Source organism: Macrosteles quadrilineatus, unplaced genomic scaffold (genome assembly GCF_028750875.1).
Source record: "Macrosteles quadrilineatus isolate MER2022 unplaced genomic scaffold, UCM_ALF_1.0 Scaffold_1__1_contigs__length_201487025, whole genome shotgun sequence".
Lineage (NCBI taxonomy): Eukaryota > Metazoa > Arthropoda > Insecta > Hemiptera > Cicadellidae > Macrosteles > Macrosteles quadrilineatus.
The window spans coordinates 196,322,371-196,348,864 of NW_026542594.1; the positions used below are offsets into that span (position 1 = coordinate 196,322,371).

The window sequence follows — 26,494 nt, forward strand, 5'->3', positions numbered from 1 at the left end:
GTAGTGGTCGAGACAATAAGGCTATAAACGAGTATTGTCGCGTCGTTGTTCCTTGTTTGTTTACTTTTTCATATTCCCTATCAAACGCCCTTATCTGCTATCTCTCTCTCTCCCCCTCTCTCTCTAGCGATGTACTGAACAGATTGTGGTTGACGATTTTTCTAATTAAGATTCCCTGTGGTTATTTTAGTTCAATCAATCCCATAACCTTTCTATCGTTTATCAAAATAATTAATTAATCTGTTTTGTATTTTATTTCCTTTAAACCAACCCCTATTTACCATCTGTATTTTATAGAATAAAATGTTTGTTTATAAAGTTTGACTGGCCACACAATTTTGTACCTATTTTATTTTGTATAAAGTAACAGATACTTTGATGATTATATATATACATATATATCAATAAGTGCTGCGTGCTGTAATGAATGCTTTTTATTATCAAAATAAGTAATGAATTATACATTTTTGATAATACATGGGTAATTGAATACCATAATGTCATGTAGTTTCCTATTTGTAACTTGCAAATAATAATAATTGATAGTTAATTCTGGAAAATGAAAAATAGTGAACACATTCATAAACCTGTTGACAAAACAGCAACGCAGGTGTAAGGGTTTATTGTTTCAGAGGCTAGGGTGTTTCAAGGACAAAGTGCTGGGCCTCCCGGCTCAGGGGGGGAGGGGTGGTGGTGAGACTGAGAGAGAAGAGGGGGAGGAAACTGGTTTTGGCTATTTATTGATTAGTTCACCGACCCTTCTAGACAACAAAATTGAGTGACAGTGACAGTGTTAAATCACCATAAAAGTATTTAATTTCTTGTTTACTTTGTATGTTATTCTATTAATTTTAGTGTTTTGTTCTATTTCCTCCTGGTCCCTTGCAAATTGTATTATCAATGCTAAATAATTGTGGTCAATTCAAATTATATTTTTGATTATTCAAATCTCCTACACAAAAAGACAAAAGTCAAACCAGGCAAGGAAAAAACCTGCTATTGTAATCCCCATACCCAGCCATTTGGGAAGTGGTGAAAGTCTAGTCTAAATATAGCTCAAAGGTCTCACCCTTCCCTTCCCCCCCTTCCAACCCCCTACTCAATGTTACTATTCAGCTCATTTCGAGGTCATTGCACAACGCCTGCCTCCCTTCTATTGTTTTGCCTTTATAGTGTTTCTATTCTGACTTTTATAAACATAAATTTATTGCTTACGTAACAGTTCAGTAGTGAAATTTTCTATTGTGAAACACTAGGCCTACTCTAAAACAAAATCACTACCGATCATGTCATTCTATTCTGTGTCAAGTCAGTATGCCATTGCCAGTCAGTCGCCGGCGACTGCTTTGAGTTGACCTATTCTGTCGTGACAGCTATAAAAATAGGTTAGGACAAGACAACTACCTCTTGCTTATTTCTATATTTGTTTGTATGACTGTAGAATCTACAGTAATACAAATCATCCATCATTTTATTCTAACACAAGTTGCATTTCAACAAATATTGATCTTACAATTTTATACCAAACTAGCGAGTTCAAATATAAGCTCGAGTTTCAAGGCCGTACTCTACTCGAACTCAAAATCTCGAATACTCGTCCATTTAATTGTATAAATTAGGGATGGTCAAGTCTCGAAATTTCGGGAATTTTAAATCTCGTTACACGAGATGAGATTTCTTTTTGGCCGAGATTTTTATCAAGACGAGAATAAAAAAATAAAAAAAAAATTAAAAACGCCTGCAGAAAGTCAATGCAATACCCGCAATACAGGAGCGTGTTGTAGTTGCGTTTCCTTTGCGAAGGCGTTCTTATTGAATTAATTCTTTAAATGTAAATATTGCTTTAATTATTTTAATAATATTACTTTAATAACATTTGAGAAGTTTTGTTGTGTAAGCAGCGTGAGGAATGTTTTATTACTATAAAAAGTCAAAACAAGTACCAACTATTTTATAAAAATTAATATTGCTTTTATTTTATGATTTATTTTATTTTAGGATAAGTTTAACTCTATCCTAACTGATATCACTATGTTTCCTAATCGTAGGCATTTTTAATAACTTAGGCGTGATTAATAAAAAAATGTTATTCTGATGTTTTTTAATAAAAGATTGTAAATATTCTTGCCTATTATCATTATTTTTTTATTTAAACAGTCATCTAACAATGTTACAAAATCAGGTAAAATTTTTGAACGTGCATTTCTTGTTGTGTATGAGAAGGGAAATCCCGTCTCGATCTCGTCTCGAAATTTTATGAGAAATAAAAAATCTCGTCTCGTCTCGAACTAAAAATCCAATCTCGTCCATCCCTAGTATAAATAAAATCGGATCCATTAAAACCGGATCCAGCCTAAGATCCGATTGTAGTAGTAAATACTGATTATCAACTTTTTTGGTTCATGCTGATTTAAGAATGAACCAAAAGTATTGAAAGCCAACAAATATAAATGTGAAAACTAAGTAACAATACTACCTGTACATCATAAAATAAACTCTATTTTATTTAATACAGGTCAATAATAATAAACTTAACGATTGCTTTATTGATATAGGCTTATTCTAATTGTTAGTGAAGGGTGAATTTCCTTAGGCAAACCATAAAATTAGCAGTGTCCATTAATGAGGTTAGGTCAGCAACTATCCTCTTGTTCATAATTTTATTTAGTACATTTTTTACTTTAACTTTTTTAAGGTAAAGGATCCATTACAGAAACACATGTTGTATTTAATTTTTGAAGAAAATTATGCCGTGCTGCATCGAATCGAATCGCATCGATTCGAATCGAAATTCTTTGAATCGCATCGATGCATCGAATCGAAAAAAATATGCTGCATCGCACACCCCTAATGCTTAGCACTCCTTTTATGCCACAAGCTGTGGTAAGTCAACCTGAGATGGTCTTAGAGGTACCATAAAAAGCACACACAGAAAAGTAAGCCTTCAACGAGCTTTACAACCAAGGACTTAGAGCTGGCTGAATCAAACCTGAACAAATAGCTACTAGTCAGGAAGGACTTCAAATCAAAATTACTATGTCATGTGACTAATCTCTCATGCCATAAAATTTACTCAAGCTGTAAATTAGCCAATAATAATAAAAAACATTAAACTATTTTGTTACAACCATTTCAAGGTATACCGCTCAAAAGCTTTTAGCTTTAAATTTGTTTAAGGAAATATCAAGTACCTAATCTTCAAAAATTTTATTTATTATTGTAATAGAACTACAGGACTTATGTGAATTAAGCTTTCATAACTGCAAATTCTTTTAAGTATTTTTTTTTAAAGATAAAAAATATATGTTACTAAATTTTTAGCGTCAATTAATATTTTAATAAAACTATTTTTTTCCAATATCTGTACATAGAAAACCACTAATATCTTTATATTTTCATTTTCAAACAGGTAATAGCTTAAGGAAAATTCTGCAAAAAAAATAATTGTTCTAGCTGGTTGGAGAAAAAAGTTATAGCCGTTTTTCACAATCCATGACGGTCAAATTTGAAAAAATTAAATTAAAATATATAATAATTTTATAATTTTTTTATTATACTCTAGAGTGACCTATATATCGTTTTATTTATGTTCAAGACATAGGAAACATGCCTTAAAAATTTGAAGGTGTTATCTTAAATGGTTTGTGAATAATTAAATTTTTTGGTCGCTCAGGCTACATTTGGTTGTCGATTCCGAGGCCTGAAATGGTCAAAACGGCGTATCGCAAAAAAATTAATATAAAAAAAAGTATAAGCAGTATCTTCGAATTTTTTTGTATTTTTACTTAGGGCATAGGAATGAACATTTTCACAAAGTTTCATCAAATTCTGAGATGGTGGGTTTCATGACCCGGGTGATTTGACATGGAATGACTCTTTACATATTTATATATTAAAAAGCAAATTAGTTTATGTAATGGAAACAAATACTAAAGAGTTAGCTGTGAGGGTGATGATAAAGGATATTATATTATTTTGAGGTTTGGTTGGGGTTCTGTAATTGGACACAAACTGGTAAGCCAATTCCCATATTCTTAAGATTTAACTAGTCTATTACATCATTGGTTTTTTGGCAATGATGTTCGTGCATTTATGGTGAAACAGTCATCAAATGGAAGTTGGTGGGATAACACATGTTGTGCAACTGGTTATTCCTTGCTAGTTTTAACATGTCGATGGCCGTTCATATGTTTTTTGGAGAGTTTCGGTTGTTAGGCCTATGTATTGGGCTGGACAAATCCAGAACACTAACCTGCAGTGGCTGCCCCTTCTCCCCGCACACCCTGACTGTCACCTCCACATTCTTATCTGTAGACTTGCTACCCTTAGAGAACTCTCCGGAGACCAGCGTGAGGTAGAGGTCGTTCCGGACATCTCCGGGCAATATCACCTCCGGGAACCCCATCTTGTGGGCTGTAGCCACCTGACCCAGCACTAGGTGGGGGTTCTCCTCTCGCACCTGCCAAAATAAACGCTATCAGCAAACTGACACATACTATCATATTAGCACATTAACAACCCTTATAATGGGGAAGCGGTGGGAGTATGATATGTTATGAGGAAAATCACAAAAGTTGCAGTAACTTTCAAACCGTAATTTTGACAGCGTTGGGGGGTTACACCATTTTGTTTAGAGTTAAAAGGGTAATAACTTACAGTAGACTCTCGCTCATCCAGACTAATGTGGCGGACGTCCGGTCCGGATTACAAATAATCCGGACTATCCTGAGTCGAGCAAATACAGTACTGCCGTTTTTTCAATTTTGTCCCAGGTCCACAGTATTGGTAGCCGGGCAAATGCAGTTCCACCAGGAATAATTTTTACCGCCATTTTATCCGAGTTTTTGATTATCCAAGGTAATCTCGGTCCCGTTTGGCTCGGATAATCGGACTTCTACTGTACTGTGCCGCAAAAAAATCAAAATTGCCGATCCGGACTAGCGGGAGTCTGGACAAAACCGATTTGGATGAGTGAGAGTCTACTGTACTAAATTTGAATCGAATTGTATTTTTTAACAAATTAATTTTGTTGTTATTTTGTGTGTTTTTATGGGAAAAACGCAAGCAAATTCAAAAATTCAAAATATAGATTGGCAGTATCACCTGATTCTCATAAAAAATCAGTTAAAATCTGACCTCAGGTGTAGTCCGTCTGTAGCTCTGTACACATGCTCACAACATACACAGTCAGACATCGCTTTGAAAACCACTTTTTTGTGTTCAGGTGACTAAAAACAAATATTTTTACCCACAAATCAAACTCTAAAATATTGACAAAAACAATAAATTTTTGTATACTAGTAGAAGGGGAGAAAGTAATAGTTTTGTTATGCTAAAAGGCCAGAAAGTAGGTGTACCTACCCTTTGTGGTTACAAAAATATATAAATATATATACCTGGTTTATGTCTCCTTGTAGCATTTTGAAACTGCAGTGAATCCCTTGACCTTTGTGATCTTTCTGAGACAACTCTTTGTTGGAAATGATTCGCTTTAGAGTTCCGTCTAAATTGTCCTTTTCACATCTGGAACATAACAAATTACATGAATTAAGTATTGAATATATTTTGTCTTTAAAAAATACACTATCAATTAAGGATGGAACATAGAGCACAAGGGCCTAAGTTTTTAGCATTTCTTGTGAGGATAGCATGCTTACCTGAATGGGAACAAGTTCTCTTTGCCACAGAAACACAATAAGTTAGAATACAAGAGTGGTTAATCAAGGTAATTAAGAAGTAAGGGTTATTTTGTGTGTAGCGACGTACTTGTGAGGAAAGCCTGGAGGCTCCTCACTGCTTACTGGCATCATTTGTGAACAGAATGAGCAGGGAAGTGCAAAAATATGCTAGGGAGTTTAAAAATGGCTGTGAAAATGTTCATTTAGGAAAGAATTGAGTTTTTTTTGTGTGTCCCCAGACTTCCCACAGAAGACCACAAAGGAAAAAGGATTTCAGAACCATTTTTTTCACTCCATAACATATTTCCGCACTTTACCCTCACTCATTGCATTACTGTAGAGTCATATCCCTCAGTCATCTAGCAATTAATTTTGGCATCGGATACGTTTCTTGTGGTAAAAAACGTATCACTGGCCTTATCTCCCACGCAGCCTTGTTGCAGCGTACAAGCAAACTACGGAACTATACGCAAAATGTCCTACTTAAAAACCCGCCCTCTTATTTTACTGTTAATGACAGAATCTTCAACCAAGAAGGGCTCCAAGGGTTCCTAAGGGACTCTCTCTTCCTAACTAAAGACTTCCTTGATTAAAGATGCTTTAGGGACAAATTCAAATTCAAATTTGTTTATTCAGCTAAAATTCACACACAGTGCTTTAGTGTATAATGGAAAATTATTTTGTGCTTCTTGTGTCACAGTGGACTATTTCCCATTAAGATAAGACAACTATACCAACAAAAGTTCTTGAAACCTAGACCCTTCTGTTCTATCTTACATTGTTAGAATTATAAATGATTTAAATCACAAAAACTGTGATCACCGTAAACGCACATTTCAACTAACAAACATTAGGTACTTCGTAAATGAGATGTAAAAACACACTAACGGTAGGAACGGCATGAAATGGTGTTTATCCTCATCGGACTCTAGTTTCCCCGCGATGTAGAGTGTCACGTCTATCGCCGCCACTCCGTAGGGTCGCCGTAAACAGTCCCCCGTCGCCACTGGGGGCTTAGTGATGCTCTGGCGTGATGACTTCTTATTCTCCTTGTCAGCATCTCTCACCTCCATACCTCCGAGCCGAACAACGTAACACACCAAGTACACCTTCTCTCGGCTCAGGTCCCGCGATCCCAGGTCCTGAACATCAAACATGTACATAACTACTGAAGATGTGGTATTAGATTGTGATTAGATGTGTGTCTTATGAGGGTGAAAAATTCCCAGGCATTTTATGGGCAAACCTTTTTTACCAAGAATCTCCCTTGGATGAGAGAATATCAAATAATTGCACTAACAGCTTTTTAAGTTATTAAATGACCAGAACTCTTATAAACACAAGTTAATTGTGTAAAATTATTTATTTCTACTTCTTATCTCTAAAAACTGATTAAACAAATGGTAAAAGTTACTTACACTTGCAAGTTAAGAATTTGTTTCAAAATGAATAGAGGACAGCTAGCTTATCCGAGAAAATTATATACCAAGGGCCAAAATATGTAATATAACCTAGATTCCACTTAAATCTAATTTCAACATTTAAACAATCGAGTATGATTGGAAGAACCTGCCTAGATTCTCAGGTGTATTTTCAGTGTACTATTTTGTATCAATGCTACACATTTTACAAAAGTTTGCATTTGTGTCAAAATTCTCAAAACCCCTAAGAAATTCACTCAAACGTAAAAAAAAACTTTTATTACTACAAATACTCACGGTAAACAACACCCTAAGGTTGTGTATTTGGTCAGTATTGCGAGACATATCCTGACTCCATCTGACGACGTAGTTTTCTGTGAATGCTTTGTTCTCCTTGCCGTCGTACAGAGTCATCAACAGTTCCGCGTCGTCTGCTAATCTACAGATAAAGTTCCGCAGAGACACGAACATAGTGTGTGTCAACGACTGACTGGCAGGCCGGGGAGTCTTCTTGTTTACTGGTTCCGACTGAAAATCAAGTGAAAAATCAAATACTATTTAGATTATAAATTAATACAGTTTTTAAAAAGGAGGAATCAAATTATTACACACAAATCTTTAATAATCTGAACTCTAAACCCCTTGTGGGACGAACAAAATATAACTTTTCTTAGCTAAGTTAGTTGTGTATGCATTTTTCCTTCTTCCTGCTTCCTTACTGTATTCCCAAGCCAAGTGCTTTTTCCTAAAGAAAAACGTAACAGTAACAATCTATTGCAGTTATAAGACCCATCTTTCATTGAATGTGAAACAACCAGATAAATTGCCTCGTGGTTAATACCAGTAACACGTAAACAAATTTATGAATAATTTGTTACGTGCAAAATCACTCACAATAGCTTTTTTTATCCTCTCGGCAGCAATTTCATGATGCCAGTAGAGCTGGATGGTTGAAGTCTGTTCAGGATTCAGAATATTACCATGTTCATCTCTGACCACCATGTCCAAACCTAATAAACTGGAAAATAATAATGGCATTAATATTCTGTAGACTGAGATTTTATTAAAAATTTAGGATTACATAAAATAAGAAACCACCTGTATTCAATTACTAATTGTTCCGCATATGTTCCATTGAATTTAATTAATTCAGGGGGTTGGTGATATTTTATTGAAAATAAAATGTTTTGTGAAATAAAAATAGTTAACTCTTTGTCATACAGATCGGCCAAGTTTGAACTACAATATGTTTTTCCTACAGTCACCTGACAAATTGCTTCCTTGCACTGATTATAGTACAGAAAGTTAATAATTGCTGCATTTACTTACGGTTTTTTTAAGCACGCTTTTTTTTCTGCACTTTTTTTGCCGCACACCAGTATTCTAACCAAACAACGCAAAACAGTGAGCATTTTTTTGGAAATAGGTTGGCAACACTTAGGGATACTACGACTACGATCAGCTGATGCAGTGTTTCTCATTCCGTTCAATGCTTGGATTTAACCTAACCTAAAACGTGTTATTTACTGTTTGGAATACTAATTATTTCTATGCTTAATAGTAACTGTAGGAAAAATATCATGTGTGAGTGCAAAGTGCCTTTGCTGCACTCGAGAAACTTTCCACACTCGCCTGCAGCTCGCCCGTAAACTTTTCTATCGTGCGCAGCAAAGTGCCACTTCTCACACAAATAACTAATTACAACATAAATACTTACTTATTCCCAACATCGATTTTGGAGGTGACTAGACGTTTGACTTGTTTCAGTTCATCAACGGGAAGAGTTCCGGACAAAATCTGACTACGATACCTCATCAGCTCGTACAAGTTCTGTTCTATCTTTTTGAAATTCTTGTCGTGCATCTAACAAACAAATTATCACAATTTATTAACATAATTCTGGTTAAATTTACTAAAAACTATTACCATTTTTTTAAGATAAAGTTAATCTTTTGAAAAGCGTGAAATCAATCATTAGAATTCAATTAAGGTGTTTAATTGAGTGAAGCTCATTTTGGGGTAAGAATGTAAGACCTTAATAAAATCCCACCTAAGTTTTCATTGCTCTAGAGGGAAGAGCAACTTTGATCTTGGACACATCAACCAATTCCACCAATGGCTAAACACATTTAGCAATATCATGACCACCAGTTCATTAGTTCACCTTAAGCATTGATGACTCCCTACACTGAAATACGTGATAATACAACCAACATGTATATAGAGTTTTTAACACTTGCTTTCATTTACAAATTAATTCAAGAAGGAGAAACAAGTATTTCATATCTTTATAACAAATTGATTGCTTGCATCTACGATAACAGAACTCTAATATAGATTTTAAAAAAATAACTGATTAGTTTACGATTAAAATAAATGTCTCAAATAAAAGTGGTAAAAAATGAGATGGTATATTTAAAATATAAACATAACCTTGAAGTAAAGAATAATCTAAATAAATACTTACAATAAATAAATGTTTCCATATAGTGCCCCATTCTCTAAGGACTGACGTTAATTCCTGGACGATTTGAGGCTGTTTTAACACTGTTGCTTCTGTTGGCCTGAAATAAAAAAAAAAATACACAACTTTTTTTTACTACATTTGAGTGTACTTTTTCTTTGTTTCCACAATCTGTATTCGACCAGAGATTAAAACACATAGGACAAAGTACAAGATTTCCATTCATATTTGCTTTTAGGTCATCTAGGTACTCCAGTATAATTTTCTTGAGAGATTAATATTTTATTAATACAAGTAATCATTTTTTCCAGTAGAAATTAAAAAAACTATAAGCTATTTATGCAGCACAGGACATCTATGTTTATTCTTTTGAAACAGAAAATAAAATTGAGGAGTAAATTTTTGTATCACAGTTTTCAAAGCATACACAAGAAGAAAAATTATGGAAACAGAAAATTATAAATACCGTATGCAAAATTTTCAAATACGGAAACTAATATATCCAGTAGGAAATATAAAAACTAAATATACTGTAGGCCTATTCAATTAATTTCTTCCAAAGGCTGTTAGCATTTCCGAGCTGTGCAGGAAATGGCAGACAGCCAAGGTTTGCATTAGAATTCACAACACTCCAGTCACATCTTATGATACACCGTTCTCTACACACCTCACATACTACGCTACCATTCATCCACACGCCATCTGCCATTCATTGACATCATAGTGATATTGTTAGGCGATTTAAAAACGTTTAAAGAATAAAACCTGCATTGGGTTACATTCTGAAAAGTTACTATCTACCTAGCAAATTACAAATGAGCAAGTTACGAGTTAGCAAATTGACCGAAATACTGTTGGATTTTGTTGGTTATGGGATATAATCACTTCCATTATTCTAAATGCCACCAATTTTTCTTAAGAATAAGATTATTCAATTGCAATATTTAAAATAATTATTGTAACATGTCTCATTTTGTCTAGTTAGCTGTATGGTATTTATTAACTGACTATGTTATAACTTTAGTTGTTATATGACATTCTCAATAATTTGTAAAAATCAAAGGACAATAAACAGATTTCATTTAATTTCAACGTGTGTTACTTAAGGACCTGAAAATAACCTGAAACGATATACATGATAAAAAATTTTGACAAGAAAACAATGAAACTAGATCTAAACACTACTAACACCCACTTATCAGTCCAAAGCCTTGAAGTAAGTATGGGAAAAAACACTCGCAAAACACTACGGAAACATACCATTACCTTGAAGACTTTTGGCTGAATGATATAATCTATTATGTGTTTAGTGTTAGTTTCATATGTTTTTTGTCGCCTTTTTGTTATTATAAAATAGATCACTTCAAAAGGGGAGTAGTATTAATAGTGTATTTTTAACACTTTTGTGGCAGGAAATGTCCATAACTTATATTTTAGTTTCAACAGTTTTTTATTTATTTTTTTTATATTTGCAATCTTAATGAATTGCCTAATATCAGGTAGCCTATTTAAACCTTTTTGAAGTTAAAACAATTATCCTTTGCAGCCTTGAACTATGCACTTTAAAAACAATTAAAGAGACATTAATTAATCTCTAAATGTGCTTGCAAAATTAATTTCTTTACAAAATAATGCACAACGATAACTTTAATCAAAGGTATTTTTTATGATAGGGTACTCAGTTTAGATTCTGGGTCAGATTTCAGTGGACCATTTATTTCACCAATTGACATCTATTACGTAGGTTCAATATTTCAACCAACCGGTCAATTCATAATGGTTAGGTATTGTTGACAAAGTTTTTTTTTAGTTAACTAAAGATAGCCTATATTGAAAACGGAAAACTTATTAGTAATTTAAATTAATATAGTTTCACTACTATTTATATAAGATCAGATAATTTTTAGTCAAATTAAAGGACCTAGTATCATAGAATTGATTACATTGATTGACATTATTATTTATAACGGGCAAAACAGGATGCATTTTTATCAAATAAAGATTGATTTCCTTAAAACAGAACTATTTTTACTAATATCCAAAATACCTCGATAAAGTTGTGTCAGTTATTTTTCTGGTTCACACATAAGCTACAGTTCACAAGTGAGTTTATTGAACGCTACTTCCAATAAAATGTTATTGTTTTATAAGGGGTATTATATCAGTTTCTTCCACTATTAATTGACTTTATTCATAATTTTTCACTTCTGTTTTAACGGTGATGAAAAATGTTTTTAAATGTATGCAAACTATTTAACTTGCTTAACGATTTACTGAATACAATATTCAAATGTATGTGCTTAAAGCTTCAATTATAACCATTTTAATCTTAAGTCGCGGTTATAATACCATCACACAGGAATATACTTTTAAATGATGGTTTATTCACGTTTCAAAGTTTTAATAGTTTTAAATTATTGTAGGCACTCCTTAACTAGTTTTCTCAAGCTATACATTAACTTAACATTCTTACAACCAAAATTTTCTTAAATTACCAGACTTCTCACAGTTCCAAAAAATTTTATGAATTAATAGACGCGAGTAATAGTAAAGATTTTTGCCTTAAGTTTGTTCTTGACAATGTTGAATTTATGTTGCTCTACGGATTATTGTAGACATTTTCTAAAAGTTATTGCTGATTAGTATAGCAGAAGTTTTAACTATTATTTTCACTAAATTTTCCAAAACTAAAAGAACTGCTGAAATTACTTTTCACTCTCATTTATTACGTCTTAAAACCCTAACTAATCCACAAATTACTGCAATAAACTGTAAATAAATTATACGCACAAGTATTTTTTTCATAAGATCAGTAGGCTATTTTCAATGTAAATATCTAAAGATTAATTCAAATCCAAAAACCTAGACTTAAACATTTCTATCTTAGGCTAATTAAGTTGTGCAAAATACTCACCCAGATTTGTCAACGACACTCTCCATAATCTTCACGTAGCATTTGGGGAAAATCCCTCTTAGACCTCGGTTTTTGGCGGTGAACCCGTAAAACCAATCTCCGTTTTCTTCCAGGATGTGAACACATTCTCCAACTGTTATCTTGATTCTCATTGGTGCATCTTCCTGCTGATAGTTGTGGATTGCTGAAAATAAATATTTTATAAATGTTTCTGATGTTGTATGTGGATCGCATGTTGTAAAATGGACTAGCTGCCTGGCAGTCATATATTGTTACAAAAGGGGTCTCAGTTGTAAACTCATAAAGGTCTTTTGACATTTATTAATTACTATCCCTACTTTGTTTTTGCAAGAGTTTAGAAACGTCAATTCATTTCCAAAATGTTCAATTCACAACTAAAATAAAAAAAAAAATTGAAAATATAGTGCTAATATGGTGAGTGCTAAATTAAAGAAAATATAACTCAAATATTTGTCAAAATAACAACAAAAAAATCTTTAAAGGAGAACACTTTAACTGATATTTTTTTCTAGCCAAAACAATACATGAAAACGCATCTTAATTTTTTTTATCATCAAAAATTTACTTAAATCGGCAGTTTTATTGTGTGATGCATGTTTCAACGGCTTAACCGTTTTACTACAGGTAAAAGTAATCGGTAATACAGTGGAACCTTGATAACAATAGTCATTTTCAAATCCCCTTTAATTTATTTTACCCTTAATCTTATGTTACTGAAGAAGTCAATCTTGATAACAAGTCTTACCAATTAAATAATACCCATGAGTGTCTTGTTATCGAGGTTCTACTGTAGTATATAACATTGCAAGCATTTAATGCATTTTTTACTGATTTAGTCATGTGATGGGCACTATGCATTTAGTCCCCTGCTTGAAAATAAATTATCCATTTGATATTTTTGTTTATTCCTAAAAACTTGCAAGTTTTGCTTTTTTAAAGATTGTAGGGTATATCACAATAGAATGTTTCATTGTGTTATGTAAAACAATGTTGATACAATTTTTAATATTTTTCTAATTATAAGAAATTATGCTAGCGCGTTGCTTGAGATTATTGTAACTGTTAATGAAATGTGTCAATGAAATGGCGACCATACAAAGTAGGAGGCCTACCTTAATCTAAATTAGAGAAACAGAATCAAAGTAAGAGATCAGGCTAAACAATGAATTCTGTACCTATTTACATTACACAATTAAAGCATCAGTCATATTACAGAAGGTGTACAAACAAATAGGCCTAACATCTGTCCAAGATTAGATCAATTTAGCTGATAAAATAAAAATCACAATTCGTAATTTTTTTTACAATACAATAATTTTTTCATTGGACTTAAAAATCATTTCAAATAGTAATTTATGAAATTAGTTATTTTTGCCATGATTTTTATACCAACAATGGAGAAGCTAGTGCAGGTGGGCTCTTCAATCTCTAAGCAGGATATCCTGCTTAACAATGAGCTAGGTAGGGCAAAAACTTACCCAGTCGTTTTGTAAATTCACAGATTTTATGTTAACGAAAAAAATAAGTTTAAAATGATGTACCTACCGTAATAGATTTGTAATGGCTACTTATTTTTTACCATAACTTAGTGGAAACGTAAATAAGGGAATTTAAAGGCCTTTTTAAACTTTATTTATAAATGTGTTTCACTGTTGTAACAAAACAAGTTTAATTTGCTGTATTGAAAAATACAACATAAAACTAGTTTAACCAAAGTAAACCTCTAGTACTATCTGACCGTTTTTTTCAATGCACATTGTAATCCTTACTGGGGAGACCAATCCTACAAAATGTTTGTGTAAACTTAATCACAATTAAAATTTAATTCAAACATTAAAAGATTAAATATTGGCATCCATAATGAGTAAATATTGCTCGGCAATTATTATAAAATCACAAACCACTTTAGTCAAAAAATTTATTTACCTATCTTAAGACACATCACCACCCCTCTAAAAAACGACAAAACATGTCTATTTAGCTGCTTCCGATACTATTTATCGAGACTAAATATGGAAAAATTGTTTTCTCGTAGTCGCCATGTTAAAAACTTTAGGGGACCTCAAATATATATTTTTGTTATGCCTAATTATTGTTTTTTAGAGCAAAAAAAGTAGAAAATTGACATTTTTACAAAGCTATACAAAAAAATTAACAATTCAAGATAGTAGATAGGCGCAGTAAGTAGCTCTTTTAGTAAAAAATGATAAAAAATAGATTAAATGATATGGTCAATAACGTCGCCGTAAAAGCTATATAAACCATGATTCGGCTGAAATGCATGCGGCTACTAGAAGCCGAGTTGGCAAAATTGCTGGCAGTTGTTTACGTCTTGCCATTAACCTGGACACACTTCAGCCCCCCGCAGCTTCTTTCTATAGTCATTGATTAGCACATGTGTAAGTAAGTTGATTCAAATTAAATGTTCTTTAATGTAATTGTGACCAATGTTTGTTTACACTACTTTTGTAGGATGGAGGATTATAGACAAAGTAAGGAGGGTGGACTTAACTTGAGTTTGTAACGGGGAAAGGATTAAAACGCTGGTCTCTTGAAATGGAGACAGCAAAAGCAGCACAACAGGTAAGAATGCACCAACAGAATTATATCAAAATTGAAAATTTGTTTGGAGGCACCTATAGTAAATTAATTAGGCCTACTGTATGTAAGGTACATAGCAAACAATAACTTACTATTATGTACAACCTAGGCTACATGTTATGTAAAAGTTAATTAGGGTAACTTACTTTCCTTAAAACTTATGTAGGTCTAATACATTTTGGAAACTCTGGTTCACATAAAAAAAACCTAGGCCTAAACCAATATCAATCTTCACCTACGCATTCCTCACTACGTAACAATTCTCAAATTCTCACTTGACGACATTTTTAAGAGACACTTCCATTAAGACTTACAACGGTATTACACTTATGAATCTAGCCTACTCACAAATCAAAGCAAAAAACTCTGGAGAGTTTCATTTCTATTCTGGAAGTTAATGCCTCTTGTCAGCATTGAATATCTTAAAAACTAGCCTATTTTGGACTGTTTCAGTCTCATAAAATGGAATTCTAACATGTGGCCATACCCCCTTTGTTCATTCGCTCCTACTTATACAAAAGGAAGTCTTCCGCACAATGTTGGGGACTGACCCTGCGGAGCACTGCAAACCACTTTTCATCAGACTACACATTTTTACAATGGTAAATCTATACAACTAACTTACTCTGTTTCAGTAAAAAAGCTAATTTAAATGAGTTTTCCACGAGGCAGAACTACCCACACTTCCCACAAAGGAAAGAAACAGCTAGACATACCCCATCACAGACTGGCCACCACAGGTAGGCCTAAGTTATTTCCTTAAAATTAAATTGTGTGAAAATTTACAACAAGCTGCCTGAGCTTCTCAAGATTTAACCTTCTCTTTCCACTTTCAAATCAAAAATTTGTATAGGCTCGTGGAAAACCCGTTTTAGAGTAGCCTACCTATTAAATAATTCATAGAACACAAAATGGAAATTGATCAAACGGCTACCTAATTCAAACTATTTGTACTTTTTTATTTTATTTACCGTAGGCCTACATCTTGGAACTCTTTAGAACTTAACTTAATGAATCTTGGTGTTATGTATGTATATTATGTAGGCCTACCTATTTACGGGTACAATTCCATATCTGTTGGCACAAACAACCGAATGAAAATATCAATCGATATATCAAATTAAACAATCGAATACCCGGTAATCAATATTAGGCTACTCATTCGGTTGTTTGTGCCAACAGATATTGAAGTGTACCGGTACCCCCCTTAATTGATTCTATTATTATGTAACTTAACAATGCCTATTCCTTCTGTAGCCTACATGGTCAATGGCAATAAACTATTCTTATTTTTCCTCCCCTCCCTCCAGCTGGAATCGGACTTGAACAGCGTTAAAAGACAAATACGGTAAAAAAAAATGTTCTTAGCTAAGAGTGACTACAGAGTTACTAACTTACAAGAGTGCCCTTGATTGTGTCGCTGATGGGTTCAGTTAGGCTATGCTTAGGCCTAGTTAGTTTTAAAAGGAGTAGGCCTATAATTTTGGACACCTTATCCGGACACCTTTTAACTGGACATTGGTTTAACCGTACTACACTCGGCAGAAATGACATCTCTTTAACCGAACAATTTTTATCAGTACATTGGTTTAACCGGACTAGATCGGCAGGAAGTGGGCCGATATTTTTTTTTGTAGCCTAAGTTAAGCTTAGCAAAGCCAACTTTACCTAACTTATAAGTTAAACAGCAATTTTATTCCTACTGATTTTTTTTTTAGGTGAGTACCTACTATGTTACTACCTAGTAACTTAGTAGGTATTCACCTAAAAAAATTTCCTCGGGCATTTTCACATTAAGTTATAGGCTATGAATGAAAGATGGGTGTGGGATGGGTAAATTGCCTAGGTCTATGTGTAGCTTTGTGGCAAACTTAGTAGGCATAGCTGTCTCAGAAAAATTTTAATTAGGCCTAGGCCAAAACTTTTTAAAGCTTTATACAATAATAAATCTAGCCTAATAATACTATCATAGTTGTAAAGAAGGTGTTAAAACCAGGGTAAGTCAGCCTGGGACTAATAAAAGGTTAGCAATGGTTAGCTCTTCATTAAATTAAATTGTAATATTTAAACTTACCAATTCCATATCTGTCCTTTTCTTTTACAGGAGCCCATAGTATAGACATCATGAGAACATGTAAAATGCAAACAAAACAAAACACTAGAAAATCTTAGCACCAAAATTTATTTACATCACATCACCATCACAGAAGAGACAGCTCTTCGGCCATGACCAGTGTTTCCAGTCATGACTGATAATGTTTACGACAGTGCTACAGGTTAGCCAACACAGTAAAAGTATTTTTTTTTTAATTACATAGGTATACTACATTTGTCACTATACAAATTTGTTTTAAACATTGGTAATATAATAAACATCACAAAACTAAGCCTTTATTCAGCCAAATTGACAAAAATGCATTAGCTAAGTCAAAAACAAGTGTCATCAACGGACGTGCAAAAGCATCCTAGATTTCCAACATGATATTATTTTTATTCAAACATGCACCTAATAGGATTTTCGTCACGATAGTCAAAATTTAACTTTACTAAACTCAAGGGCGTAGCCAGGGGGGTGCTGAAGGTGCTCATAACAATAACTAACTGAGGTTTTTTTAACCTGCATTTTCCTATGGTCCGGAATAAATTGAAATAAGAGATTTTAAAAGCTTAAAACCCACAATTTTGCTCTAAAATTTCAACATCCCGGACCATCTGTATGTTGGTCATTTCCAACAAACCCCCCTGCTGACCTGTATGAATATCATCAGCACCCCCAAAAGGAAATCCTGTCTACGCCCTTGACTAAACACATTGACACACTTAATGCTGATGTTACACCATAGATAAAGCATAAAAATCTATGGTTACACCTTAGGTTATCGTTTAAGTCATAAGTCCTTTATTCCAAAATTACAAAATGCGTTGCAACATTACTTTGCATGTACGACGTGATTTGTACCGTTTTTGTACTCTGGACTTCTGACCATTGTCAATATTCATATTCATAAAAGTTGAATTTAATTAATTAAACCACAATGCTTTTGAAAAAAACTGTTTTCCATCGATTCGAAAGAATCGTTTCCAAGGGAAATTTTAGCGACTCCTTGTTTGATCTATGATACTATTCTTAATCGATTTGATTGATCATCTTTTTTTAAGTTTACGTTTATAATGGGATGTGATGTTAATCTTTCTTTCCTTCCACCTCCACCATGATGTTAATCTGTAAAAACATTGCATGTCTCTTGCAATGGGGAAGAAGAGAAGACATCACAGCTTCATAGACATTATAGTAAGCGCACCCCAACCAAGAATTAAAAACTAAAAAAATAATAAAAGAAATAAGGTTATGTTTGGCTTGTGTCAAACAAAACAAAAGTTGTAGGCATTGAGATAGCTCAGTGGTTGTAGGCTAACTTGTTATTTTTGTAGTTATTTGTACTTCTTAATACCTGTAATTGGTTTTTTCCTACACATTGTTGTTTATTATCAAAATATAAATGAAAACCTTTCAAAATGCAAGAGAATCAAGAGATCACCTTAGTTATATAATTGTCTTTGCCTAAACTTAAAGAGGCCTATTTGTAGTTTCATTAATCCCCCAGACACCAGACCTGTCGTGCAAAGTCTACAATGGCTACAGAAGGTAATATTTTATAATATTTGGTATTTTATGATAATTTTATCAGATAATATAATTATTGTAGGTTCTCTGCATGGGAATGGTATGGTAGGGTAGACTTTCATAATTGGGGCCAAACCAACCGAATGAAAATATCAGATCGATTATTTCATTCGGTTAGTTTGAAAAAAACCAAAGCTTGATATAATTTATCGAATGAAATAATCGATAAATATATTCATTTCGATTGTTTTTAGTCCCACTTATGAAAGTCTACCCCTCCGATACAGTTTTTTAACTGGGCTAATATGTTAAGTGACTCTAATATTGATTGAAAGTATCAATTTGAATACCTAGTTAACTTCATTAGATTTTTTCATTATCAGCGGGTTTGGTTAGTTAGGATAATTTATAACAAACAAAGTTTGATAACAAAAATAAAACAACAGTTTATAACAGTTTTGTTTTATAATTGATTTAGTTAAATCTATTATTAATCTATAGTTTTAATCGATATTAGGGTAGCCCAGTTGAGTTACTGTAACCCGGTACTCTAACCTTTAGACCTAAAAACTCGCAAATGTTTGCAATTTATTAAACTTTCCACTGTGTATCCAACTAACTTGCTTGCTGAACAGTTTTTATACTGTTGTAATTTTCATTTGTAACCAGAGACGGAGACCAGTCTGCTAATAGTGGTGGTAGACGTGAACCCAGCCCAGCGTATTTTGGTGGAACAACGTCATCGGCTTTCCCAGTGTCTGGATGCCATTGTTGCATTCTCAAACTCTCACCTAATGCTTAAGTCAACAAACAAGCTTGCAGTTCTTGCCTGCAATGCTGATGGAAGGTTAGCAAAATAGTTGTAAATTTATTTTACCATTAACTAATTTACAATTTAATGTAGGAAAAGGAATAACATGTTTATTTGTGTTATTTTCAATAGTTGTTGAATAGAATTACATATATTAGGACAAAAAGTTGAGCTTTAGTAAAGTATAGTAGAAAATCAGTAAGTCCCTAACTAAAATCCCCCCTCCTTTTATGAAGGCTCTTACTACCAAGAGGTTTGTTATTGAGGTTCTAGTGTTATATACCTGTTGTTGTTGTTAGTAATTAATCTATTTAGAAGTATACACCGTCACATAAAATTTTACCTACTTGCCTGACAAAGTGTAATTCATTCGTACAATTCTGCATTAAATAAAAAGTGAGGAAATTATGACCATGACCAAGGCTTGACCAATGTTTGAAGACCGTTTAACATAAATTATATTATTTCAGTGAGTTTGTATATCCGAATGAGGACAAGTCAGCGTCTGCAGTAAGACAGCAGGATGGCCAATACGAGCTGTTCACACACACAGAAAAAACCATCCGCCACGGCTTGCAACAGTTTGTTCTGCGAAATACAAACTCTGTCACAGCTGAATCCCTTTTGGCCGGTGCCTTCGCTATGGCACTCTGTTACATTCATAGGTAAATCAAATTCCTTGTCTGCTACAATAGATTTTTAGTTTAACCCCACAAATCTTGAATTTTGCAAGATTAAGGTAGAGCCCCATCTTGGTGGTTTTAGTGAGTGTACAAAAATTAGTCTTTTCCTGGCAGTAGTGTTTAAGTGTTTTTATGTTGGAAATCCATGCACGAAAGACAACTGATATGAAATTTACCTATGCTGATACAAAAAAGTAAATCCAGTAGAGCTGGCTCCCTTGGACTTTTTTTTGTCCTAAGACCCCAGGCACGAGCCCGGAATTGTTTTTCACATTACTTCAGGCTAGACCTAGGGGTTGCGGCATTATCACCTGAAGTATAAAATCCATTGATGAATTGGTTGGATTTGAACCCGGGACCCCAGGAACCAAAGTCCCACGCTCTAACCACTGCAGTAGACCAGCTTGCTCCCCAACTTTAAAGACCCTCTTGGACGAAGACACTCTACCTAATTTATTTATTCTGATTGCACAAGGTTAACTAATATAAAATAAATACTTTCGCTTATTAAAATTTCAATTTTCAGACTCGAGAGGGAGTTGTCTGCCGGAGTCAAGATGAACTCTCGTATTTTGGTCATCACAGGGAGCGGAGACAGCGCCTCGCAATACATGAACTATATGAATGTCTTTTTCACAGCACAGAAGCAAGTATGTATTACATTCTAGATTTTTTTTAATATTATTTGCTTCACTTGCTACCTAAAATACATCTAGTCACTTGTTTAATGAAGTATGAAATTAGAATTAAAAAATCATAATTGTTACGTATTTTGTATAATTACAGGTACTGTTGCAGAAAAAATTAAACTACCAGAGGGTAAAACTTGTAGGGCCTAGTCCCAATTGGGTAAATCACAGAGTCATGTTTGGTAGTCTGAAGTAAAAAGCATTTGAAAACACACACTAAGTTATGTCACTAATTTTCAAAATATCTCACTTGCGAGTTCCTCTCCGCAGAATGTGATCCTGGACGTGTGCAGCCTAGACCAGAACCTGGGCCTGCTACAGCAAGGCTGTGACATCACTGGAGGGCTGTATCTGAAACTCACCGTTCCCAGACTGCCAGGCCTACTGCAGTACCTGTTGTGGGTGTTTCTGCCCGAGCCTCCGATTAGGAAGAAGCTGGTACTGCCGCCGCCAGTCAAGGTCGACTACCGCGCGGCTTGTTTCTGTCATCGGCAGCTAGTTGACATCGGCTACGTCTGCTCAATATGTCTGTCTAGTAAGTTTACTGAAGCTGGCTTTAGGTTGGTGATTTTCAATTGATACACCAGACGTATCAAACTTAAATGAGGTTTATGGGACCGAGACTACCTCAGTTGCCGACAATCCCGGGTAACAAGGAGGCATTTTGAAGTGTTGTACAGTACCCGTACCATATTATGAAGACTTTACTTGTGAAATATATATGTTTTAACAATACATAGCAATTTTAAACACATGTTTATTATAATTTCGCTAGGCCAATACACTTCACCATTATTCTGGAGAATTGTTTTAATAAAATGAATATTTTTTCAGTCTTCTGTAAGTTCAGTCCCATCTGCACAACATGTCAGTAAGTATTATTTTGATAGTAAAATAGTTTTAATGAAAACAAACAATAATAGCTTTTTCATCATAAGGCTTATCATAAGAACTGTAATCATTAGATTACCTTAACTTAGTAACACTTATGAAAATCTCTGCATCATCCTTATCTTACTTCCGTCATCATCATCCTCCTTATACTACTCCACCATCATCATCCTTATCTTACTCTATTATCAACTTTCTTATCTTAGTCCATCATCATCATCCTTATCTTACTCTATTACCAACCTCCTTAACTTACTCCATCATCATCATCATCATCCTTATGTTACTCTATTATCATCATCCTCCTGTTACTCTATTATCATCCTCCTTATCTTACTCCCATCATCATCATCCTTATCTTACTTCCGTCATCATCATCCTCCTTATACTACTCCACCATCATCATCCTTATCTTACTCTATTATCAACTTTCTTATCTTAGTCCATCATCATCATCCTTATCTTACTCTATTACCAACCTCCTTAACTTACTCCATCATCATCATCATCATCCTTATGTTACTCTATTATCATCATCCTCCTGTTACTCTATTATCATCCTCCTTATCTTACTCTCATCATCCTTATCTTACACCCATCCTCCTCGTCCTTATCTTACTCCATTTACTGCTCTTTATTTTATTCCACCATCATCACCATCCTTATATTATTCCATCATCATCCTTCTTATCTTACTCCACGATCATCATCCTTATCTTACTCAACTATCATGGTACTCCTTATCTTACTCTATCATTCCATCATCCTCCTTATCATACTCCATCATCATCATCCAATCTTTCTTGATTATTATACTCCTTATATTATTCCATCCTCATCCTTATATTACTTTATTATCATCCTCCTTATCTTAATTCATTATCATCCTCCTTATCTTACTCCCATCATCATCACCCTTATCTTACTCCATCATCATTATCATTCTAATCTCGTTCCATAATCATCCTCCTTATCTTACTCCCATCATCATCACCCTTATCTTACTCCCATCATCATCACCCTTATCTTACTCCATCATCATTATCATTCTAATCTCGTTCCATAATCATCCTCCTTATCTTACTCCCATCATCATCCTTATCTTACTCCATCATCGGCATCATGAAACTGATCCGCTGCCGCCTGACGTCTGCCGTGGAAGCTGCCGGAGATTTGTCTCCTCGTCAGTACGGCTTCAGAAAGGGTCGGTCAACAATCGACGCGATATCCGAGGTACACAGAGCGGTAGAGCGTGCCGAGAGCTTCAATCATTACTCTCGCCGTATCGTGCTTCTTGTTACGCTAGATGTCAAGAATGCTTTTAACTCGGCGAGATGGGTCGATATGTTGAGCGCGTTGAGGAATAGCTTCCGCGTACCAGCATATCTGTTGAGGCTGATCGAGGACTACCTGCGCTGCAGAACTCTTAATTACGAAACTAAAGATGGTTCGCGGACGATGGATGTTACTTCCGGTGCCGCGCAAGGTTCGATACTCGGCCCAGATTTGTGGAACGCTGCCTACGACAGCCTTCTGAGATCTGAGATGCCAGAGGAGACCGTTTTAGTTGGGTACGCCGATGACGTCGCAGCCCTCATTGCTGCACGCAACGTTGAGCTAGCCCAACTGAAACTGAACCAAGTCATGCGCGTTGTAAACGCCTGGATGACTGATCATGGTCTGACACTCGCTCTGAGCAAGACAGAGATCGTCATCCTCACGAAAAAACGGATTGAAACCATCGTTCCGCTACGAGTTGGGAACGTAGTTGTCCAAACCACGCGAACCGCCAAGTACCTTGGTGTCATGGTGGACAACAAGCTGAGCTGGAGGGACCAGATCTTCCGTACGGCGGACAAGGCTGCTAGGAGTGTTGCTGCTCTTAGTAGGCTTATGGCCAATGTCGGTGGTCCCCGGTCCAGCCGTAGAAGACTACTGATGTCTGCAGTCCAGTCCGTGCTTCTCTACGGCTCTGAGGTGTGGGCAGACGCGCTTAACAAGGAGGCGTATAGGTTGAGGCTCGCACGAGTGCAGCGTCAGGCGGCACTCAGGGTCGCTTCCGCGTACCGTACGGTGTCCGAACCGGCCGTTTTGGTGATCGCTGGAGTTATCCCAGTCAAACTCTTGGCAGCGGAGAGGAAGGCAATCTACCAGAGACAAGGCTACATCGGAAAGGACGCTGCAAGAACAGAAGAGCGCTCCCGCACTTTTCAGATGTGGCAAGAAAGCTGGGAAAGGGAGACTCGAGGACGTTGGACTGCCAGACTCATCAGGCAGGTCCAACCGTGGGTAGAACGGCGGCACGGTGAGGTTGACTATTACCTCACGCAGTTCTTGTCAGGTCACGGCTATTTTCAGTCGTACCTGCACTTGATGGCCAAAACGAATTCACCTGACTGCATTTACTGCCCATGCATTCCCGACGACGCGGAACACACTTTTTTCCACTGTCCACAATGGGATATGCTTCGCCAGGAGGCCATTCAACATCTTGGGGTGCTGTCGATTGAATCGATCTGTGAGACCTTGCTGAAGGGTGAGGACAACTGGGACTGCTGGTCGCACTTTGTCCGGAATGTCCTTCAAGCTAAAAAGAATGATCTAGATCGGAACATAGTCTAGATTTGATAAGAAATAAACGGCTAGACACGGCGTAAGCCCCTCGGGCGTAGGCAAACTCGGCCTAGTTCTGATGAAGTGCGACAAGTGTTCCCAGGCTAGTGTCCGAAGAGTAGAGGAGGTTTTTAGTGGGTAGTCTCTGGGCCTTAAGCCCGTTGGAGTCCCACACTACAGGCTAGCAACCTGTGTGCATAAATGCATTTTCCCACCTCTCCCTAAAAAAAAAAAAAAAAAAAAAATCATCGGCATCATCCTTATCTTACTCACATCATCATAATTCCAAATGTTCTTACTTTCCTCCATCTTGCTTTGGGCGTTCCAATTGGTTTTCTGCCTTCATGGACATTTCACATTATGTTTTTCAGTTTTGAGTTATCTTCTTTCCTCAAAATTTGTTAAGTTAGGCCTATGCATCAAAATACCTATATCTAGATTATATGGAATTAATGTTTCCATCTATCTGTATACAAAAATAGCTCATATTTACTTGTGAATATATATTTACATTTAGTTTGCACACAGATGAACTTTAGCCTACTAATATCAACGTTATCCATTCTATCAAAAAATATAATTTTGTCTGATTACTTTTCCTGTTCCAAACAAATTAAGATTCCGACCAGCTTAACAGGCGCTAGTTACATAATTTGTTTATGTTTATGATCCATACCACTTTCTGTTCTAATATTTGTGGTTATTACAAAAAGAGGCAACGTAACGGGGCGGTACATATTTGCAAAAGTTTAACATCACCTGTATACGTAGATCTAAGGGCCTACCATCAGGTATTAGAAAATACTGGTGCACCTGTTGCTCGAATTCGAGAAATTGCAAAGTATTACACGCGTTATTTCAAAATAAATAACATTTTAATAATGACTTGAAAGAGTCAACTAAAAAATAATGTAATCAATCACTCCACTCTAGTTATCAAAACTGAAAACTGAAAACGAACTCACTCTGAAAATGAATGCTCTTGTGTGTATCATGTGTTAATTATGAACAGCTGTAATTAATACAAATTATTTGTCTGTTTAAGTAAACAAAATCTTTTCTTCATGAGATATAAATTGGGATTTTGATGGCCTGAGGGGCAAAGTCCGAGGACTTTTATTTCAGGAATTGGTGAAAGGGGGCGTCTACACAAAAAGTACTTAATACACGCATCATTCGTAAAAATCCGTCCATTGTTAACGGAGGAGTAGCGTTTCGTAGAAATTGGTTTCACATATTACATATAAGGATGTTTGACAGCTGACTTTTAAATAAATTGTAAAACTATAATATTTAACTTAAAAACAAAAATCACTAGACAATAGAATGTTTTATTAAATAAAACCAAGAACTTGCTCATAAACCACAATCTCGCCCCGAAATGAGCCACTTTCAGAAATAGTAGTGAACAATAATTTATACTAAAGAAAATCAACACATTTGATATTGTTATGATTAAAAACTTCCATATTTTTCAGTGCCGTCTTCAAAACACCTGGAGCCCTGCCAGTGAAGCCAAAGAAAAAGAAACCAAAACTTATGTAGCTTTAAGATTTAACTTTCTAATTTTAATTTTGTAAATGTTTTTCTAAGATTTTAGAAGTAAAATATTAAACTTTTTCGTATAAAGTAACTGTTATTTTCATACCTTGTGTTCATGACTAATTATCAGTTTTGTTTGAGTGTCATAGAAGAATATGTAATCGAAACTACATCAAAAGTAATTCCACTTGTTTATAAAACCATAAATTAGTAAATTAACATGTTTTGTATAGGATACTTTTAGGTGATTGACTTGAGTTGATGGCCTTCTACCGTGGCCTTATCTGCTGTTATAGTAAGCCAAATAGCAGCGGGCCATATTTTTACAAGATAATAACTAATAAGATCATACACATCTTTGTAGGTCATTTTATTCCTACTGTTTTAGTTGCCAATATTTTGGTAGAGTTCTACACTGAAGGCAATAATAGTGTTAATTTGTTCTTATTTCAATATTTTTATTTTATGATTACCTTGGTTTTAAAAAATGTATTTGTAATTACTTTATAATAAGCCGTTATAAATTTGATATACTATGTAT

The 26,494-nt window shown here is 34.9% G+C and overlaps 2 protein-coding genes across 2 annotated transcripts in view; one reads left to right on the forward strand and one right to left on the reverse strand.

Annotated features, from left to right (window-relative positions):
* The window catches only part of LOC128993432 (dedicator of cytokinesis protein 1), a 55,767-nt gene extending 38,450 nt beyond the window's left edge, over positions 1-17,317 (reverse strand). The window contains exons 1-9 of the mRNA XM_054417325.1: positions 17,174-17,317; positions 12,478-12,661; positions 9,567-9,663; positions 8,817-8,962; positions 7,994-8,117; positions 7,397-7,627; positions 6,567-6,820; positions 5,397-5,523; positions 4,253-4,459 (exon numbers count right to left, since the gene is read on the reverse strand). Of these exons, the coding sequence (XP_054273300.1) occupies positions 4,253-4,459; positions 5,397-5,523; positions 6,567-6,820; positions 7,397-7,627; positions 7,994-8,117; positions 8,817-8,962; positions 9,567-9,663; positions 12,478-12,661; positions 17,174-17,225 (1,422 nt within the window). The 5' untranslated portion in view covers positions 17,226-17,317. The remainder of the gene's footprint in view (positions 1-4,252; positions 4,460-5,396; positions 5,524-6,566; positions 6,821-7,396; positions 7,628-7,993; positions 8,118-8,816; positions 8,963-9,566; positions 9,664-12,477; positions 12,662-17,173) is intronic.
* Positions 17,318-18,493: 1,176 nt separating this feature from the next.
* LOC128983468 (general transcription factor IIH subunit 3) lies at positions 18,494-26,040 on the forward strand. The gene is made up of 7 exons (XM_054402765.1): positions 18,494-18,745; positions 19,394-19,571; positions 20,006-20,200; positions 20,745-20,868; positions 21,178-21,442; positions 21,742-21,778; positions 25,890-26,040. The coding sequence occupies exons 1-7, from the start codon at positions 18,733-18,735 to the stop codon at positions 25,954-25,956; spliced, it is 879 nt and encodes a 292-aa protein (XP_054258740.1). The 5' UTR covers positions 18,494-18,732; the 3' UTR covers positions 25,957-26,040.
* Positions 26,041-26,494: the final 454 nt, after the last annotated feature.

What these genes read in the sequence shown, in the direction of transcription:
- LOC128983468 (XM_054402765.1), top strand. An exon ending in GCCTGCAATGCTGATGGAAG is followed by an intron (nt 19,572 to 20,005) that starts GTTAGCAAAATA and finishes ATATTATTTCAG; the next exon opens with TGAGTTTGTATATCCGAATG. An exon ending in GCACTCTGTTACATTCATAG is followed by an intron (nt 20,201 to 20,744) that starts GTAAATCAAATT and finishes TTCAATTTTCAG; the next exon opens with ACTCGAGAGGGAGTTGTCTG.